At 40.4% G+C, this 20,104-nt stretch overlaps 4 protein-coding genes across 9 annotated transcripts; 3 read left to right on the plus strand and 1 right to left on the minus strand.

Annotated features, from left to right (window-relative positions):
• Nucleotides 1-4,056: 4,056 nt before the first annotated feature.
• Nucleotides 4,057-7,405, plus strand: LOC116203834 (amino acid permease 4-like). Its single transcript, XM_031535784.1, has 6 exons — nucleotides 4,057-4,482; nucleotides 4,961-5,194; nucleotides 5,419-5,512; nucleotides 5,674-5,888; nucleotides 6,035-6,174; nucleotides 6,518-7,405. The coding sequence occupies exons 1-6, from the start codon at nucleotides 4,377-4,379 to the stop codon at nucleotides 7,172-7,174; spliced, it is 1,446 nt and encodes a 481-aa protein (XP_031391644.1). The 5' UTR covers nucleotides 4,057-4,376; the 3' UTR covers nucleotides 7,175-7,405.
• On the minus strand, nucleotides 7,011-9,628 carry LOC116203833 (pentatricopeptide repeat-containing protein At1g77360, mitochondrial). Of its 2 annotated transcripts, none has more exons than XM_031535782.1 (3): nucleotides 9,487-9,628; nucleotides 7,571-9,165; nucleotides 7,011-7,146 (listed from the first exon to the last, which is right to left on the minus strand). In XM_031535782.1, the coding sequence occupies exon 2, from the start codon at nucleotides 9,104-9,106 to the stop codon at nucleotides 7,661-7,663; it is 1,446 nt and encodes a 481-aa protein (XP_031391642.1). In that variant the 5' UTR covers nucleotides 9,107-9,165; nucleotides 9,487-9,628; the 3' UTR covers nucleotides 7,011-7,146; nucleotides 7,571-7,660. The 2 variants fall into 2 exon arrangements, with proteins under 2 accessions (XP_031391642.1, XP_031391643.1); XM_031535783.1 differs by having other exon boundaries at nucleotides 7,571-9,092; nucleotides 9,487-9,614.
• A 135-nt stretch (nucleotides 9,629-9,763) lies between these two features.
• On the plus strand, nucleotides 9,764-14,363 carry LOC116203830. Of its 5 annotated transcripts, none has more exons than XR_004156306.1 (9): nucleotides 9,764-10,206; nucleotides 10,282-11,547; nucleotides 12,035-12,090; nucleotides 12,188-12,463; nucleotides 12,752-12,988; nucleotides 13,275-13,394; nucleotides 13,585-13,716; nucleotides 13,875-13,952; nucleotides 14,121-14,363. XR_004156306.1 is itself a non-coding variant. In XM_031535778.1 (9 exons), the coding sequence occupies exons 1-9, from the start codon at nucleotides 9,801-9,803 to the stop codon at nucleotides 13,896-13,898; spliced, it is 1,959 nt and encodes a 652-aa protein (XP_031391638.1). In that variant the 5' UTR covers nucleotides 9,764-9,800; the 3' UTR covers nucleotides 13,899-14,133. The 5 variants fall into 5 exon arrangements, 4 of the variants coding, with proteins under 4 accessions (XP_031391638.1, XP_031391635.1, XP_031391636.1 ...); XM_031535778.1 differs by having other exon boundaries at nucleotides 10,334-10,346; nucleotides 10,853-11,547; nucleotides 13,875-14,133; XM_031535775.1 differs by having other exon boundaries at nucleotides 13,875-14,133.
• Nucleotides 14,364-15,724: 1,361 nt separating this feature from the next.
• LOC116203831 (probable serine/threonine-protein kinase abkC) lies at nucleotides 15,725-19,667 on the plus strand. The gene is made up of 6 exons (XM_031535779.1): nucleotides 15,725-15,883; nucleotides 16,060-16,151; nucleotides 16,566-17,904; nucleotides 18,025-18,294; nucleotides 18,725-18,880; nucleotides 19,222-19,667. The coding sequence occupies exons 2-6, from the start codon at nucleotides 16,144-16,146 to the stop codon at nucleotides 19,339-19,341; spliced, it is 1,893 nt and encodes a 630-aa protein (XP_031391639.1). The 5' UTR covers nucleotides 15,725-15,883; nucleotides 16,060-16,143; the 3' UTR covers nucleotides 19,342-19,667.
• The last annotated feature ends 437 nt before the right edge of the window (nucleotides 19,668-20,104 follow it).

Raw genomic sequence — 20,104 nt, forward strand, 5'->3', positions numbered from 1 at the left:
GTATCTGAACTGCAGAACAGGAACACGAGACAAAAAATGGGGGAAAAAGAAAAGTGCTCAATAGAATATTGCGAAGTTACGAAGAAACTTAAGCATAACCATAAAAGTTGATTCTCTCTTTTGTAGTAACCGCTATTCTGCACTGACCTTCAACGAGGGAGGATAAACTGGTAAAGTGTAAAAATATCATATCCAATTGAAAAAGGACTATATGCTTTTTAATTTGTATGACATCATTTTTCAAGAGAAATGTTAGCTTTAGGCATTTTTATCATTTTCTTTAACCAAAAAGGAAGTTTCCTAGGCTAGATTTGGCTTTTCATTTGATTCCACAATTTGTCAAAATGTCCCAGGAAAAGAAATTATAAATTAAGTTGGAAGAAAATGTATTTTCACTTGTTTTTCCTTTATCATTTAATATTCCTAGCCAAAGTATTATACCATTTTCACTTTCTAACAATATTGAGCTAATACCCGAGTAACTATTAGTCTCAGTCAATAGATTGAAGGCATCCGGTGGTCTCATCAAAAAGAAAATAAAAGCATTTTACTGTGATGATAATCTTTGACATTATCAACGACTTCAGTTTCTGTCATTTTTTTATATAAATTCTTTTTTGCTGGGTATTTTATGATATAATTTCATCTTCATCATTTATTCTACTTGGATTATGATATGATATCATTGTCCGATGAAGTTACCCTTCTCTCTAAGGAGAGTGAAAGTGAAGAGTGTTTCTGTTCTAAGCTCACTTTTCCTCAGTAATTTGGAGCCCACAAAGATAAGAGATTGAGATGCCTCTTGTCCACCAAATCACTTTATGCATCGAAAATTTTCTCTTTGCAATGGAAGGCTACAGTCGAATCGACGGGTCTCCAGATGCGTCGGGCTAGATATAACATGGATACGTGCAATAAAACATTACATGAACTAGTAGAAATCCGGAACCCTGCGCATAGTCTAGATTATTCGTAAATGATTCTAGAGGATTCGTTTATGGATTATATAATGAGGTAACCTTCCTCCTATAGTATCACCAAAGAATTCGAATTATATGTGAATGCCCAGGTATAGATCAATCCGGTTTCTAATATTCCTCATATTGACTTCATTTACAAAAATAATTTATGCGTACATATTAGTTCTACAATTTTGCGTTGCATAAATTATGGTCCAATTCGTCTTTCATGCAAAATTTCACGTTCCGTTCATGAGGTACGATCTTGTCCGTCTTATCCATAGACTCGATCATGCGATAGGATCCACCCTCTCGCCAATGAGTTCATGAGAAATAAAACATGAAAACAACTCATTAACACTACAAGAAAACAGTTTTAAGCAACGTTCTTCTGGTGACGTTGAACAATGCATCGCGAATGATTACATTCAGTGGTTCATGTTGCGGCATTTTCATCAGAGTCGCCTAAAGTCGGTCTTTGGCAACGCTTTTTAAAGCGTCGGCAGATGTAGTCCCGAGAAGCAATCCTAAGACAACGTTTCAGGGAAGGGTCGCTGCAAACCAACTTCTGGCCACTCTTTTTGTGACGTCGTACAAAGTTAATATCTGGACGACATTTGATAAACGTCTTCGTAGGATTGAACTTGGGTGACATGTGGTAAATATCGCCGCAGTCCAAATAACGACGACGCTTCACATTGCGTGGCAATAGATTGGCTGGGGCAACTTTTACCACGTGTTGTCCAATGTCAAACATAGTATGACCCATCATATGCGTCGCTCAATGTATCATTTTGGGACCTTTTTTATTTATGGCATTGTCATTCTAGCAACATGTTGTAAATAATTTTACAACGTGTTATCAATGTGTAGTCGCATGTAGTCCTACTTACCGACCTAATTAAAAGAAAGAGCTATATATAACTGTTGAACTACAAAACCTAGCTAAATCGAAAAATACACAAGGAATTGTTAAAAGCTTCAACATCTTAGGCTAATATTGGATTCAATTAAGAATTCAGGGGACAACTCTTGAAGGTACGTCACCCAAATAAATCAATCCATCCGGATTAATGGGGATATCAATCATTAATTTGTTCACATTCATCCTCATATACCATGTTCCCTATCCATTTTAAAGTCAAATAGATGGTATCGTCGGACAAGAGAGAAAGGCTCCCCGGATGGGTCTGTGGAGGGGTCACAACAGGGGACAAGAGGTCATCGGAAAGGTCAGTGGTAGATGGTTTCGTCGGACAAGAGAGAATGCATCACTAAAGGGGATGAGAGGTGAAGGGGTAACGTATGGGTCAACGAAGGAAATTCCCCTAAAATCCGAACCTGAATATTTTTTGTTTTAGCAACAAGATATTAATATGAATAGAAGTTACTTTATTTTTTAGCAACATGCCCATTAATATATTAATGCACTTCTTAATTTTGTCTCGATAAAATTCATTCATTGTTGTTCCAACCGTCAATATTCTCGATTCCAGACTGCAGGTTGTCGCAAACACCATGTTCCCATTCCTCCTCGGTTTCATTTGGTTTACTGGTTTTCTAGCGACATGTTTTGAGGTCTCGAGTGATTAATTTTATTGTTATAGGGATATTATTCTACAAATATGACAAGGGCACGTGCACGAACACTGAAGGGAGCACGATTGTCTTCAATGGAGGCTTCTGTCAGCTCAAATGCCTCGAGGAATTTGCTGGAAGATGATAACGAAACCCAGCCTCTGGATTCAATGGAAGAAGTTCCTCGAACTCCAGCCGGTCGGCATTGCATGTAGCGACGTTTCGTAGAGGTCGGCAAATGATGGGCTTGGGCGACATTAAATAAAGATCGTCCCAGGACTAGTTTGAGCAACGCTGAGGAATGTTATGCGAAAAGAGGCTTGTGTGACGTTCAAAGATGTTACCCCAAAACAGGCTTGTGTGTCGTTTATGAAATGTCACCCAACCCAGGTTTGGGCAACGTTTTTAAAGTTCGGCCCAGACCTCGCTTGGGTGACCTTTTGAAATGACGCCAAGGACTGGTTCTAGCGACCAAAAGCAAGCGTCCCCATAGATGATACTTTTGGCAACGCGTCTTCTGAGGTCACTATAAATTTGTTTTTGGCGACATTTATATAAAAACATCGCCAATCCTCTTGTAACAATACGTGTGCTGACACTTTGAAAAATGTCATCAGAAGCATCGCAGGACTTTAGGGGACGACTGAAAACTTCGCCAAAAGCCCCCAAAAAATGTCGCTAATGGCCTGCTTTCTTGTAATATTGACAATGATGTACCCTCTCCAAATTCAACACAAATCGTATGAATTTGTTATCTTTATATGAACTTGCTTCCACGTGCGATGCCAAGGGAATTCTTATCCAAACATTTCGCTGCATTCAGCACACGCATTCTCTGTAATTATAAGTGGCTCGGTTTTGATCAAGACAGCCTTTTCCATAGCGTAAATGGAGGGAGAATTTGCGGCACAGTTCATGGCTATGTGAGTTGATTTTCTTATGTATGATAGGATGGATGAGAAGAAACAGTTTCGTGTTTTTCTCTCGTTTAGTGGCTGTCTTTTGAGTTTGGATATAGATTCTTGCGAGATAGATAGATAGATTCGAATGAATTTAGGATCTTGAAATTGACTGTTGAGTTGTTTTCCTCACTTGTTTCTTAATTATTCACCCAAAACAAAAATTTACATTCCATTTTCAATTTTATTTAACATCACACCTAATCAGAACTTCACATTTCTTAATATGCTCGTGCAATGCGGAAAATTATATTAGTTTTCTTTTTCTGGTGAACAAAAATTATATTAGTTTCATGATTTTCGATCCGTACAAATGTGTTAATCGCATCAAATTACAAACATTTGCTATCAGAAAACTTTTGATTCCATTCATGCACGACATAAAACCATGAAAACAATGCAAACAAAAAATAAGAAAGGGAAAAAAAAAACATTTTATCGACTAACAGTTAGTTCGTTAATACAACGACACGTGGCTTCATATCCTTGTTTTCTCCCTCCTCCTCACTCACACCTCTATATAAACCAACCATCTCGTTTCAGTTTCTGCACTGCCCGTCTCTCTTGGTTCTCTTCCAATCTTTAGTAATTAGCACTTTAAAACACTCTTTTTCTTTAGGACTGCCGTTTCCATTCTTCTTCCTTTTGCCATTTTTCATTTTTTTTTCATTCAATTGTTTTATGCAGAGACTCTTTAAAAAAGAAAAAAAGACACAACAACACTGCACTTTCTTCTATTTGGGAAATATATGTATATATATATATATATATATATATTTACTTCCCATCTTTCCATTTGATTCCAAATTTAGCACGGAACCAAATTAGCACGTAAAATTTCGAGTTTTTGTTCTCTTGAGATCTGAGCATTTTCCCTATAATGGCCATGAGGAATCAACATCCCAACAACCAAGTCTTCGATATCGACACTGTAGGTAATGAGCATGGGAAGGATTATGACGATGATGGACGTCTCAGGCGAACAGGTAATTCATCCAATATTTTATTTTATTTTATTAATAAGAGTTGGACTTTGTAAATGTTCGCTGTTTTTAGTAACTTTTTAGAGAAATTCACTCCTATTGTTTCTCTTTGACTGTCCCATGCACTCCACACAATTGATGAATACGAGCCACAAAATTCTCTCTCATTTTCCATTACATCTTCCCTGTCCCGATCACTGACTACGGGTTGGTTTCTATGACATCCACAGCGTCATCACTAATTAGTTGTTTTAGAGTGACCTGAAAAGTGCAGCACATCGACAGTGTCGTATTTTATCGATCAACTGCACATCTTATAGATCTTTTACAGAACTGAAAGAATTCTTCTGGTATTGCATCTGTTTGATTATTGGTCATGAGTCGTGATTTACATCAATCAAGTCATCCAATTTCATTCGATCTTACATACGTCGACTTTGCATGCATATACTTACCCTTATTAATTGCGTGAATTTTGAAGGGACTATATATACCGCAAGTGCCCACATAATCACTGCCGTGATCGGATCGGGAGTGTTATCCTTGGCTTGGGCTATTGCACAACTTGGCTGGGTTGCCGGACCGATTGTTATGTTACTGTTCTCCATTGTGACCCTTTACACTTCAACTCTCCTAACCTATGGTTACCGAACCGGGGATCCGATCAAAGGAAAGAGGAACTACACTTACATGGAAGCTGTTCGATCCAATCTTGGTATGAGACGACATTAATTTTTCTGTTAACTACATCTTATGGTCTGCCAACTTACCAAGAACCGTAAACTAGTGGCCTGAATAATATGATTATATATTAATCATGTAATCAGTTCTCCATTTGTTTTCCAGTCTTGAAAAGCTTGCAGTTTTTATGCAGCGTGATTACAATTCACATAGCAATCGCAATGTTTGAACTTTACCTTAAAATTGCTCCTTTTTCAGGTGGATTTAGGGTCAAGATGTGCGGTATTGTTCAGTACGTGAACCTGTTTGGAGTTGCTGTCGGCTACACCATTGCATCGGCCATAAGCACGATGTGAGTTTGCATTTTCATTTCGACGTGCTCGTTTTCTGAAAGAATTACGACAAAGACATCGTAAAAGCGTAATGGAAATACTTATAGGCGCATTTTGTTGGGTATTGCTGCGATAAACTCCTCAATACTTTTGTTCTGTAATTCTTTCTATACTGAAACAGGGCGATTAGGAGATCCAACTGCTTCCATGACAGTGGAGGGAAAGATCCATGCAAAATGAATGGAAATCCTTACATGATCGGGTTTGGGGTTGCCGAAATTATCCTCTCTCAGATTCCAGAATTCGATCAGCTCTGGTGGCTGTCATACGTTGCCGCAGTCATGTCCTTCACATACTCTGGCATTGGTCTTGGACTCGGAATCGGGAAAACAGCAGGTTTTTGTTTTAGACTTAGAGCAATAGGAGTGTTATTTAAGCGTAATTAGCGAAAATTGCATAATATTTATGTATTCTCGAAATAGAAAGAAAGAGTAAATTTGTCTGATTTAGTAAATTTTTCCGTTCATTTTTGTGATTACCAGGAAATGGTGAAATCAAGGGAAGTCTCACTGGAGTAAAGATTGGAGAAATATCGAAAGTTCGAAAAATTTGGAGGACCTTCCAAGCTCTTGGAAACATTGCCTTTGCCTATTCATATTCTCTCATTCTTATAGAAATTCAGGTCCGCGCTTCACCTGTCCTACTCGTCGCTTATTAAACTGTACGCATCTGAGAGACTAATAGCAGGAAAACCGAGCATCTGTGATATCGCAACGGAGAGAATTGCTGGTCTGAATATTTCGTTGAGATCAGGAGTTGTCACTGGAACGGCAGTGAATGCAGTTGTCGCATGCACATTAGTATACACGACATCAAAATAGATACTGCATAAATTTCACACGCTATGTGCAATGTTCTCAAGATCAATAGCTGAATTTACAGCTTTTATATGTTAGTACCCTGGAATCTGTTGAATCATTACAAGTCACTGCTCAATTAGCATTCATTCAATTTTGTATGAACAGGACACGGTGAAATCACCCCCATCAGAATTGAGTATTATGAAGAAAGCAAGCAGGGTGAGTATCGCGGTAACCACGTTCTTCTACATGCTATGTGGATGCATGGGCTATGCAGCTTTTGGTGATAGTGCACCAGGAAATCTTCTCACGGGCTTCGGCTTCTATAATCCCTTCTGGCTAATAGACATTGCCAATGCCGCGATAGTGATTCATCTCCTAGGTGCATATCAGGTCTTCTGCCAACCTTTGTTCGCATTTCTCGAGGCAAAAGTGATCAAGGCATTCCCAAACACCACATTCTTCACTCATGAGTTTGAAATCTCAATTCCTTTTTATAACAAGCCCTACAAGCTCAGCCTCTTTAGGCTCGTGTGGAGGACCGTGTTCGTGATGGTGACCACCACGATAGCAATGCTCCTCCCATTTTTTAACGATGTGGTGGGCTTGCTCGGGGCAATTGGATTCTGGCCTTTGACCGTCTTTTTCCCGATTGAGATGTACATAGAGCAGATGAAAATCCAAAAGTGGGCCGTCAAATGGGTCTCTCTGAAACTCTTAAGCTGTGGTTGTCTCATCGTAACTATTGCTGCTACTGTCGGCTCGATTGCTGGAATAGTCGATGATCTCCAGACCTACAAACCATTCAAGAGTGATTATTAGGTTTCTCTAGTTCAAGAAAGGAAGGAAATAGAAATTTTGAGATTTATCTCGTGTTCATGTTTTCTGTAGCTAAGCTAGGACTTAAATGCATGTCTATGTATGCAATTGTTCTGTTTGTTTCTTCGAGTAGATGCAATTGTGTTTCTATTCGAAAGAGATAAATGTATCTATTCGATGATGGATGTCTTAGTTTGTGAAAGTTTTAAGCTCAACAGGCTTGAGCTTTTTAGGCATTGACTATAAACAAAAAAGATCATAGGCTACCATAATAATTCTCTGCAACTTCAATATAGCATGCCATGCAGAAAATAAGTACTATGTTTCTATATAATTTCAGACGAGTTAATAAGACTCGTTTCAGGGACCACTTTATGGAAGCACGTAAAACAGAAATACCCGAACAGGATGTCGGACCAGAGGTCCGAGCTCGCTATCTCCCTCTTGCTTGATCTAGAATGTTGCTCCTCGCAATAAAATACTTATGAATCAATCCCACAAAGGCTCTTTAACCAAAAGGTTCATCTTCTCCTGAAGAAACTTCAACACATCGTCTCTCCCTTCCTTGATAAGCGACTGCCTTATCCTCCCAAACGTGACCCCAGAAGGCCTAATTCCTTTCTCCATCATCTCTTCAAGCAACATGCAAGCTTTCTTCAAATTGCCCTTCTCGCACAGCCCATTTATAAGCACTGTGTACGTGTGCATGCTTGGGACAAACCTCTTCAACGTCATGTACTTCCACACCTTCAGAGCCATTTCTAGCTCATTGCTCTCGCAGAACATCTTTATCATCACTGTGTAGGTGTCTGCATCTGGATCACAAACCTTAATCATTCTACGGAACACTTTATACGCCTCATCAGATTCTCCTCTTCTGATCAAGGTTATCAATATAATGTTGTAGGTCCTTGAGTTGGGCTTGGTCCCCTTAGCATCCATTTCGTTTAGGACCCTGTAGGCGTTCTTAAGTCGATTCACTTTACAGAATGCGCCGATCAGGGCATTATAGGCCACCACATCAGCAGGGACTCCATTCCTCTCCATCTCCAAGAATGTGTCCACTGCGTCCTCGATACGGTTCTCTACCCCATAAGTGTGGATTAGAACACTGTAGATGAAAGGAGTCGGCTTAGGGAACACGGGGCTCATTTCCCTAATGACTCCCACTGCCTCATCAACCCTGCCTGCTTTGCACAGGACATCGACCATAATACCGTAGGTCACTATATCGGGCTCGCACCCACTGCCCACCATTTCCCGGAAGATCTCCCTTGCCTTGGGGAGGTTCGGAGCCTTCCCCCACCCTTCTATCAATATGCTATATGTCTTCGAGTCGGGCACAAATCGCTCCTTCATGGACTCGAATATCTCCTGGGCCTTCCTCACGTTCCTGGCCTTGCAGAGAGCGCTCAATAGACTGTTGAATGCAGCAACATTTGGGGACATGCCATACTTCTCCATCACGTTAAACGCGTACACCGCTTCCTCCACCTTCTGTGCCCGTGCATACTTCCTCATAATGATGCAGAATGTCTCAATGTTGAGGGTGCCCTCCTTCCTCATTGCGTTCACGAGATCCCACATGATCTGATACTGCCGAATCCTGGCGAGGGACTCGATCATTGAGTGGTAGGCCTTCACACTGTGGAAGTAGTTCCTCTGCTTCGTGGCCCACTCGAAGAACCGATATGCCAACATACCAGCATTTGCGAACCTCTTGAGGACATCCTCGACCACTTCCTGAGAAGCACGGACCCCACTTTGGTCGAGGGCTGTGTGCAGAACCACCGTGGGGTTCGAGGTCATTATTTTACATATTTTTTTCGATGAGTCTGACACCTCTCTCATCGATGGTTCACTCGAACTTAACGCCCTGATTGACAATATCCATCTCGATGGTAACGTTCCAAGCCAGTTCCTATTTCTCAGCATATCGAAGATCAAATAGAGTTAAGTTAGCCTCACTCCTCCAGTCGCATCTTCTTCCTTGCCTATCAAATAGAACACATCGGAAACACGAAAAATTGAAGATTTACATGTAATTCGCCATGGAGAATGTAGAGAAGATAAATCCCAATCATGCGAACATAAAAATGGCAGGAAGACATAGCAAACTTCCCATGTTTCAATCAATTCATAGCACGCGGTTACAGACATAACATAAAAGCAACATTTTTTACAGACGAGGAATTGTCGGTAGACAAGCAACAGAGCACGCAAAGTCGGAACATAGAGAGGCAAGACAGCTACGCTGACGCAAAACCAAGGACTTCTCAAGCTAGGAGCTCTTTGAATTGGGCGAAAGACCGAACCTTTGGGCGCAGCCGCGCCGGTTGTTGCGGCGGAGAAGGAGGATATGCTTGCAAATTGCTCACGGAGAGAGTTGCTGGCTGATGATGCGAGGAAGACGGGGAAGGGCCCAATTGCGATTTGATCCCTGAAGGTCACCCTTCCTTTCAATCTGCCCCATTATGAAAGCTTGGAGCCCGTGGAGCAGGCCTACAAGCAGTGGGCGGCGGCCCAATGTCCCGAGAAGCAGTGGGCTGAAGTATCTGCTTCCACTGAGCGAAAATGAGCAGAAGCAGCAGAAGACGACGATGAGCTGAGAGCTTCGGAAAGGTCGACAATGGAGGAGTCGTCGTTGTCTCCTGAATGCCCAGTTTGCCTCCAAGTCTATGACGGCTCCGACACGGTGCCACGTGTCCTCCCCTGCGGCCACAGCGCCTGCCAAAGCTGCCTCGGACAGCTACCTGAGAGGTTCCCGCAGACAATCCGATGCCCCGCCTGTACGCAGCTCGTCAAGTTCCCTTCTTCTCGGGGCCCCTCTTCCCTCCCCAAGAACATCGACCTCCTCAGGCTCTGCGGCGACCCCTCTGGAAGAGGAAATGGCGATGGAGATGAGAAGCTTCTGAATTCCGAGAATGATCGGCCCCATCAGCAGTTCTTCCTGCCGGATTCTTGGTCCAACGAGTTTTATACCAAATGGAGGGAGTTGATTCTCCCACAGGACGCCATTTCTGTCCAAGAAGGAGGTAAATCTTTTTTTTTTTGGGTAAGTATAAACGGTTGTTTGTATTTGATTGAATCATAGTGTTCCTCTTTGTCAGGGAACATTGGTTCTATTGATCCTGCCAGCTTGACGACGCGGCATTGTTTCAGGGACAGTCGTGGGGTGAGTCTTTTTCCACTCTTCCCGATGTCTGGTGTAAGTGATCCGGCTTTTAGGTTCAGTTATCTGTTTCGGGTTATGAACTCTTTGAGTAGGATGGGAGATGATGTGATGAATGAACTGACGATGATTCTGGGGGTGGGCAGTAGGCAGTGCAAGGTATCCGGGACATATGGTTTCTGGGGACATGTGGAAGAGGGGATTTGTTATCTAGTTTGTGAGAGACACAGAGGGCAGTTTTCAGAAATTTTCAGTGATTATCCGAACGGGTTTATTGGTAGAGATGATGGTAACGGAAGGATCAGTGATAGGTTGTCAAGTTTTGCGATGATTGGGCTAGAAATATGTGAGGCAGTGATGAGTTCCCATGAGAAAGAGTTCATTCTCGGCTGTTTAGGCCTTTTGTGTGTTAATATAGACAATTTTGGGCATATTTCTATAGACTTGACAGAAGTCTTAGTGATGGCAAGGCAAGTCCGTGCAACTGTTGCTGAGTTTCTTTCTGGTAGGAAAACAATCGGGAGTGGAGATTTTGCTGCGATGTTCTTTAACTTACTCCAGAGCGGTGTATATGTGAGCCCCGACGTACTACTTGCATTACTGAAGAAAAAACAAGTCACCACTGAGGACTCTCTCGGCATAATAGATTCAGCATCTTATGGCTCAGATGTTTGGGCAGTGGGTTGTATGCTGATTAAGCTTCTTGTTGGGAAAGAATTCACTGTTGAGTCTTGGAGACTGGGCGGAGAAGAAGATATGGACTTCTCAGTCATTTATGAGAAGTGGCTGGGGGACGTGTCTTCTTTGTTGGAAACTAAACTGTTTGATGAATATCAGACATTGTGTCAGATGCTCCTTGGCTGTTTGAACCTGGACAGACGGTGCCGACCAGTTCTAGCTGATGTCTGGAAATCCGTGAGGGAACTGCTCACGAAGCATTGGTTTGATAATTTGAAAAGAGTGGAAGTAACTGATGAGAAGTCCTTTATGTATTGCTTAATTCTTGGGAAGCTGTGTCAGATGTCCGATGAAGTAAAAGAGACATCCACAGAAAATGATTTGCATGAAATAAATGCTGGATTGGAAAATCATAATGGAAAGGAGGATCCTGAGAAAGATCTTGGTGAAAGTCTGTCCCAGGAAAATGTCAAATGCAAAGAATTGCGGAGCCATCTTGATTGTGTGACAGGATTAGCTGTTGGAGGTATGGCTGCATCCTCTATGCTTGTTCCATGTATTTGCTTTAAGTGTCAGATGGAAGCTTTATTTTGAACTTCTGTAGAGAGCTTCTATCTTTAAACTTCGAGTCTATAAGTAATTGCAAGCGTGCTTAAAGAGGAGGTTACTTCTTTAAGTGAAGTTATATAAATGCAAATGATAGTATAATTTGAAATTGTGATGCAGATGCTACGTGCTTTTATCTGATAAGGCTATTATCTGAAGCCTATGGCTTGTTTTATACTATATAATGACAAGGGAATGGTATAGAATGACTGGAAAATGACAATCTTGTGGAATTCCCGATTTCGTTTCCTTGCCATTCAACCAATGAGTCTTTGCTAATTGGTGTTCATTCTTTGTGTACTATAATAGGGCTATCAATTTTTTAAGGTTTTTGACCAAGTCTAATTGAAGCCATCCCACTATTTTCTTTTACATATTGGATTTGCTTCTTGTATTTTCTCTTGTAGGAGATCTCCTCTTTAGCTCTTCATTTGATAAAACTCTCCAACTATGGTCTTTGCAGGTATTCATATTGTTATAACCTCTCCTCTTCCATTAGTTTTTTGCATGCAGTTTGTTTCATTATTAGTTGCTTTTTCAAGCATTATCTCCTTTTGCAGGACTTCTCTCATGTACACACATTCCGCGGTCACGAACATAAGATCATGGCCGTGGTTTATGTGGACGATGAACAACCTCTGTGTGTGACTGCTGATGGTGGAGGCGGAATATTCGTCTGGGACATAGGATCTTTCCCATTAGGGAACGAACCGTTGAAGAAGTGGTATGAGGAAAAGGATTGGCGATATAGTGGTATTCATTCACTTGCCTATTCGAGAAGTGGATATCTCTACACTGGAGGAGGAGATAAATTGATTAAAGCATGGACCTTGCAGGTCGTGGCTTAATATTAATCTTTATGTTAATAAAGAAATTTTGCGTCTTTTGCTTTGGGTTCCTCTTTTCAGTTTCTCCTTCAGGAATCTTTGCTTTGATTGGATAATTGTTTTCTACTTAGGTTTTCAGAATGGTATAGCCATTTATATCTCGCCTTGGTTGATAATCAAGAGATTGCAAAGAACTATTTTGTGGAAATTTGTTCTTCCATCTTCACTGTGAAAACAACGAATATAGCTTTTTGCAGTTGTCTGACAATCTGGATTCTCTTCACTTTTCTTTTTTAGGATTGCACACTTTCATGCAGCATGGAAGGTCACAAGTCGGTTGTTTCATCACTAGTTGTATCTCAGGGTGCTCTTTACAGCGGAAGTTGGGATGGAATGATAAGGCTGTGGTGTCTCAGTGATCATAGTCCGTTGACAGTGCTGGGGGAAGAGATTCCTGGGAAAGTATCCTCTGTTTTGTCTCTGAAAGCCGAGAAGGATATGCTTGTCGCTGTTCATGAAAATGGAACCATAAAGGTATTAATATGGACCTGAACTTTGCTTGATGGGTTGTAAACTCATTAGATTTTACAAGGGTGAATGATGCCCCAGAGGGAGAATTTAGAAAGAGGGAAAATTCGAGCAGAGAATGAATCAGAAGGAGCTAACTGAAGCTCGATTATGAACGTTACCTTATGCCATGATACATGGCTATCATTCTCAAGATGATTATAGTTAAACTCGAGAAACTGATTCTGTGGGAAAATAGACAACAGTATTGTTCAGAATAGTGGTGACTGATTTTTGTACCTTATATCCGCAGATTTGGAAAAATGAAATGCTTATGAAGTCAGTGCAATCACATAGAGGTGCAATTTTTTCGGTTAGCTTGGATGGCAAATGGCTTTTCACCGGAGGTTGGGACAAAACCGTAAGCATTCAGGTACGCCAGTCGCATCCCAAAAGAAGAAGCAAAATGTTGGGAGCATTGAAGGGGTTGACCAGACACATGCAAGACAATTTTCCCAGGCAGCATCTTGATAAATCATGCCAGTGATCCATACTTTTCCTGTGCTCTTCTGAAGTTAACTCTGCTTTTTCCTTGTTTTCCCACATGTCATTTGATGCTGCAGGAACTATCGGATGAAGAAAGATGCTGTATAGATCTCAGGTCTGTTGGTTCTATTTCTTGTGGTTCGGTTATAACGGCTCTCCTCAGTTCCCAAGGGAAGCTCTTTGTTGCATCTGCTGATAGGACTGTAAAGGTATATATATTCGCGACACATAAACCGAGTTCCTAAACTTCCCCAGCTCCTTCCTGTATATAACTATACATGCAGAAACTTCATTGCTTGACTTCGTGTGACTACTATTTTTACTTAGAGAAGTAATTTTTATGCTTCGACATGATTCTCAATGTCAGGTATATTATCCCGGGAAGCAATGAAAGAGACTGCTCGGAGATTACTACAGAGCGCTTTTCGACTGTAAATGAAGAAATGTACAGAAGACTGTGCCCGTCTGTTCGCTGTGTAGATAGACATCACACTGATACAACAAAAAAAAAAGTTCCAAACCTCTGTAGAAGAGAAATGCTTGTAAATATACTGATACAGAGAACAGAAAATCAGCAGATTGAAACTCAAGATTGCTATTTGATCTTTTTCAGTGCATTGTGTCAATCGCCATGGACGATGTTGCAGTAGCACGGAGAAGTCGAGGAGTTCGGGGAGCTAACTGCATGAAGTTGGTGCATGCTGATGCATGTAAAGTTTGAACCGCTAAATGCCATGAGGGCAAAATTTTGCCACGGACATGGCAATGTCAACTTTTGACCGAAAACTTGATGGGACACGATATCATATTCATGTCATAATTATTTAGCAAAGTACAAGGTCACAAGTTTTGGGAATGTTTCTTTTTTGCCCCTCAAACTTGCTTGCATTGCCTTTTGGCCTTCACTCTTTTTATGAGTCCGTACATAACTAAATAACTAAAAATACACTTGATATAATCTATAATTATACTATTATTACAAATAGGAGAACGAAAAGTGTTATCTAACTTTCAAGTTCAAATAGCTTTACACGCTATTTGGAATCAATTCTTGTAAGAAAGGATTTCAACTCAATTTAATTCAGTCCGATTAAATTCAATTTAACTCGACTGCAAATAAATTATATTGTTTTGAATAATTTTAGCCGGATTGCATTTTAAAATAGAGTAATCTATTTGTAAAGGATTTTCTAGGCCAATTTGGACTGTAAATTAAAAAAATTAAAGTTAGTAGTCCTAAATTAATTGAATTCTACATAAAACCTATTGATTTTCGCTTGATTTGAGATCTAACGTAGACTTTGCATTTTCTGAAAGCAATCATATCTTTTGCATTTCAACTAATAAATTTTTACTGAATTTTTGTTAAACGAATTGAATTCTTTTATTTTTGAGAATTACAAACACACTATTAACCACTCACCCCCCACCTTGTTTCTCTCTCCCTTGCTTATATCAGGCACGCGAGGAAAAAAAATTTTCTTTTATAATATAATATCTAATTATCACACTATATATTTCATAATTGACTTAATATTTAATATTTTCTTAATTATAAAGTGGAATTTATTGAAGCCGGAAGAAGATGAAGTATAAGCAGTATAGGCAGCAAACCCCATTGATTATAATTTCCAAAATCTTTTTGATTTCAAGGAGTAAATTTAATAGTGTGTTTGGTTTTAGAGTTAAGTAGAGTTGGGTTTTAATTTTAATTGGGTTGTAATGATTGTGTTGTTGAATTATGAGAAAAAATGTGAAAAAGTAATAAATAATTGAGAGCATTTAGTATTAAAAATTGAATTAAATGATTAAAAAATTTGAAGAAAAGGAAAAAAGTAATAATTGTGTTGTTGACTTTTGTTGTGTAGTGAGTAGAGTTAAAGTTAGAATTAAAATTTTAAAAACCGACCCTAAAACCAAACGGGATCCGTGCTTATCATGGACATACATCTAAAAAGCGTATGACTAAAAGATGGCATCAACAAAAATGTCGTACCATTCAATAAGAAAATAAAAGTTAAAATTTTATACTTAAGCAAGGAAAAAAAATCTTAGTATAAATATGAAAAACTTATTGCATCGCATTGTTTCTGACAATTGTCTTCGTGCCTACAATAACTATTTGAACCATATGAAAGTTTTCAGACATCAGATCTGAGGGCAAAAGTGAGATGCAATGAAAAGTTCACGGGGCAAAAGTACATTTTTCCTCAAATGATTCGCCCCGTCCATCGTCGTGGGCCGGAAGAAACCCTCGGAATCCTTCTCGTTGAAGCAGAAGGAAGGCAATACAGACCGAACAGAGCCACTCTCTCTCTCTCTCTCTCTCTCTAGAATCCTTCTGCAGAGTTTTCCTTTCATGAAAGCTTCAGCAAAGTACGTCCCCTTTCCATCCTCTTCCGCGTATTACGTATGCAATGACTCCGCCATGGGGTCAAATAGCTCGAAAAACCGCTATATATATGTGTGTGTGTGTGTGTGTGTATATTTGTATGTATAGGAATGGAGATTGTCAATCTCTGTCTGACCATGGGTGTCTTGCGACTTTTCAGGAGCTGAAAAGGGGATTCCTTCGATGAGAAAATGCTGGCTGCAGCTCTTCACAACCTTCGCAAGATAGCCCTCTCTCTTTCGCTATGTCAAGGTCAGCTCATTCTTGGGTCCTCTCTCGTGTTCTCCCTTTTCCCCTCAATTTGGTGATGGATTAGGGTTTTACTTCATGCTATTCCGTCTCTGCTTGATCTGGATTGATCAACAATGGGTTTAGTCAGCATTTTCACCCGGCCCCGTTTTCTTGGAGATCTCCTCTGATTGTTTATGATGCCTCAAGCACGTTCTGCTTTTTTATCCCAGTTACCGTCTTTCTTGATTAATCTATGGGGTTTGTGATAAATTCGACGACTTCACTGGCAGTTTCTTTCTTCTCCTCATTTTCTTCTGAATTCTCCTACGCTTAACCTGCCCTGCCTTTCTTCCTTTTCAACCTTGGTTCCATGGTTGGAGCATATGAAGGTGGAAAATTTACGTGCTAATGATGGATTTAATTGTTCGAGTGCAGATTTCTGACGTTTTCTAACATTAGGAGGATTGCAAAGTCGGTATCAGGCACCCAGAGGAGCTTTCATTCAGGATATAGGAACTATGAGGCAATTGCATCGGCTGCTTTACACGCAAGGTCATACAGACTATATTATCATTGTAGTTTTTCCGCGAAAGGACCCGGGTCTAGTTCTTTCTACAGTGGCAGAGAGAGTTTCTACAGATGTAGTACTAACAGGAATCTCTCGGTCCTCTCCATAAGTAGTGCTATGACCCATCATGCCCAACTTACTTGGAAAAGGCTTTCTCAGAAATGTTGTTCTGGTGGCTACAATTTTCCCCGCATAAATAAGATAGCTCAAGCAGTTAGCCTCGCCTTGATCCGTTCACCTCTTTTCGTTCCTGGTGTTTTTGCCTTCACTGGAGGTCAGGTGGCATGGGCACAGAGAACATCGATGGACACAGGATATATTCCATCACAGGATACTCTATACAGGCATGCTCAGGATAGCCATATTTTCATGAGCTCAGTAGTCTATGCCATCTACGAAGGCATTATCTTACTATTTAGAGCTTTCTATTTGGCATTTTTGTTCTCTCCAAGTGTAATTATGGCTCCATTTGCCGATTCTTTTGGTCCCCGCTTTAGGAAGCTCTGGCTTCAGGTTCTTCACCGCACTTTGGAGAAAGCAGGGCCTGCGTTTATAAAGTGGGGCCAGTGGGCAGCTACTCGTCCTGATCTTTTCCCTCGAGACTTGTGTACCCAACTTGCGGAGCTTCACACTAGAGCTCCAGAGCATAGCTTTGCCTACACGAGAAAGACTATTGAGAAAGCATTTGGTCGCAAGCTTTCTCAAATCTTTGAGCACTTTGAGGAGGTTCCTGTGGCATCTGGAAGTATTGCTCAGGTGCATCGTGCTACTCTAAGATTTAGATACCCAGGGAAGCAGGCAAAGCCCATGGTAGTCGCTGTTAAAGTTAGACATCCAGGTGTTGGGGAATCAATTAGGAGAGATTTTGAGATCATCAATTTAGTGGCAAAGATCTCCAAGTTCATTCCCACCCTAAAATGGCTAAGATTGGATGAGAGTGTGCAGCAGTTTGCTGTTTTTATGATGTCTCAAGTCGACCTTGCTAGGGAAGCTGCCCATCTGAGCAGGTTCATATATAATTTTAGGAGGTGGAGGGATGTGTCTTTTCCGAAGCCAGTTTACCCACTCGTTCATCCCGCTGTTTTGGTGGAAAGTTATGAGCAAGGGGAGAGCGTTTCACACTATGTTGATGAACTAGAAGGGCACACTCGGCTTAAAAGTGCCCTTGCCCATATAGGAACTCATGCCCTCTTGAAGATGCTTTTGGTAATATCTTGTTCTGACTAATGCTCCAATAATATAAGATAAATTTCCGTCTCCTGATGGGCAGCAATCTTATATGTTTCTTTATGCTTCTAACTCTTCATTGTCTTTTTGTTTTTCTAGGTGGATAATTTCATTCATGCAGACATGCATCCTGGTAACATCTTAGTCCGAGTGCCGAAGAACAAGTCTTCTGGGAAACCGCTGTCTAAATCAAAGCCTCATGTGGTCTTCCTTGATGTGGGCATGACTGCAGAGCTCTCAAAAAGTGATCGGATAAACTTACTAGAGTTCTTCAAGGCTGTAGCTCGTAGGGATGGCCGTACTGCTGCAGAATGCACATTACGACTGTCAAAACGGCAAAACTGCCCTGATCCAAAGGCTTTTATTGAGGTAGGTTATCACTCTTTTGGAGCATAGTGTAAATGTGATCAGGACAATTTCTTGATTTGACTCCTGTAGGCGCCTTTTTTCTTGTTCTTTGCTGTCTACTTTTACTTCGTTCTTGGTTCTATGTTCAGCCTGGAATACCTATGGTGGGAGTGCTTGATCTATTCTGTTTGTGCCCCTCCACTCAGCTTAAGCTTCTAGGAAAATCAGTAGCACTTGGCAATTTCTATCTGCTATCAAATGAATTGCCTGATCCTATTATCATATACTTGATGTCTGTTCATTATCGTCACATATTGTAGTTTTTACATGCAGATGGTGAAATTCTTCAGCAAGATTTACTTGTACTATAGTTTCCATTTTTTTTTTCTATTTCTTCTACGTAAGTTAATTTTACGGGCTTGTCTAATTAACTGATGACATCTACAAACAGGAAGTTGAAGAGGCCTTTTCTTTTTGGGGAACTCCTGAAGGTGATTTAGTTCATCCTGCTGAGTGCATGCAAGAGTTGCTGGAAAAAGTCCGGCACCACAAAGTCAACGTCGATGGCAATGTGACCACAGTGATGGTGACCACATTAGTGCTTGAGGTAATTTTTCTCCTTTCCATTGTAAGGTTTAACTCGGACTGTAAAACCATATGTTTGTGGTGCATTTCCGGCAAGCTCAAGCATATGGAAGAATCGATTGCTTTAACTCAGTGTTAGTCTGTTAGAGCATTCAACCCTCATTTCTGTTGGTGTATTTAGTTTGTTTCAGTTCCGTGTTATTTTAAGTTCTGTTTGCACGTGAAGGACCATGCGTGATGTGCATGAGCTTGAGCTTTTACGCAAATTGGTGAAGTGTGAGAAAGAGGTGTCTAATGTGGCTCTATGCTGCATTGTTGTTTTAACACCCTGATAACTGAAGGTCGTGTCTCTTTGGTCCTCAGGGTTGGCAAAGGAAGCTCGACCCCGGATACAATGTAATGGAGACTCTGCAGACTTTACTGCTAAGAGCGGACTGGGCAAAGTCTCTCTCGTACACGATTGACGGGCTAATGGCCCCTTGAGAAGGGTGTTCTTTTATGGTTCCCCTGTAGTTAATTAGTTATTCCCCTGAAACAATTTTGACCTTGCAAGAACAACTGCAACTATACGAAAACGTGTTCCCTAAGAAATAAAGTGGCTTCCTTAGGTCTTCTTTTTAGTAAATTTAGGAATTTTCATCTTTCTCGGATATATGAGAGTGATGCATTCTGTATTTATTCAGTTGATTTGTTTTGTCACAAATATTGAATTTTGAATCAAAGACATTTTGGGCCGGCAGGTGAAAAGCTCGGAGGTGTTTGCAGAAGAAAACATGAGCAAATAAGAATCTGAAGCATTCTTTTTCCCATACAATATTGTTGCATGAAAGCCTTTGAGATCATTCTTTGTGCTACGGTTGAAACTTGTTCTGGAAAAACATTTCTATTTAGTTCGAAATGATGAACGAATACCTTACTTTGATGATGCATCAAGGAAGATATGAAATAGTGACATTTCATGATGGAACTTGCATTAGATGAAGAGGAATCTCGAGTTATGAGTAAACTTCTTGTGAAACTCATGCGTTGCGCGGAGTAGTTACCCTAATTTGAAAAAAAATATATAATTCAAAATTACAAATTGAATTGCTTGGAGAACTAAAAGTGAAATAAAATTAATAAAATAAATAAATAATCTTCGCATTTAGTAATGGAAGAACTCAGAGTTTGTGTATAAGAGTAGAAATGCCTTTGAGAGAAAAAAAAATGAAAAAACAAAAAATTAGAGAAAAATAAAAGAACGAAA

This window comes from Punica granatum, chromosome 4 (genome assembly GCF_007655135.1).
Source record: "Punica granatum isolate Tunisia-2019 chromosome 4, ASM765513v2, whole genome shotgun sequence".
Classification (NCBI taxonomy): Eukaryota; Viridiplantae; Streptophyta; class Magnoliopsida; order Myrtales; family Lythraceae; genus Punica; species Punica granatum.

Bases quoted from the DNA above. Each gene is read 5' to 3' on its own strand.
- LOC116203830 (XM_031535775.1), top strand. From the start codon at position 9,801: ATGGAGGAGTCGTCGTTGTCTCCTGAATGCCCAGTTTGCCTCCAAGTC. The intron at 10,207-10,281 runs GTAAATCTTTTT...CCTCTTTGTCAG, and splicing joins CATTTCTGTCCAAGAAGGAG to GGAACATTGGTTCTATTGAT. The intron at 12,989-13,274 runs GTATTAATATGG...TTATATCCGCAG, and splicing joins ATGAAAATGGAACCATAAAG to ATTTGGAAAAATGAAATGCT.
- LOC116203833 (XM_031535782.1), bottom strand. From the start codon at position 9,106: ATGCTGAGAAATAGGAACTGGCTTGGAACGTTACCATCGAGATGGATA.
- LOC116203834 (XM_031535784.1), top strand. From the start codon at position 4,377: ATGGCCATGAGGAATCAACATCCCAACAACCAAGTCTTCGATATCGAC. The intron at 5,195-5,418 runs GTATGAGACGAC...CTCCTTTTTCAG, and splicing joins AGCTGTTCGATCCAATCTTG to GTGGATTTAGGGTCAAGATG. The intron at 5,513-5,673 runs GTGAGTTTGCAT...ATACTGAAACAG, and splicing joins GCATCGGCCATAAGCACGAT to GGCGATTAGGAGATCCAACT.
- LOC116203831 (XM_031535779.1), top strand. The intron at 17,905-18,024 runs GTAATATCTTGT...TTGTTTTTCTAG, and splicing joins CCCTCTTGAAGATGCTTTTG to GTGGATAATTTCATTCATGC. The intron at 18,881-19,221 runs GTAATTTTTCTC...TTTGGTCCTCAG, and splicing joins TGACCACATTAGTGCTTGAG to GGTTGGCAAAGGAAGCTCGA.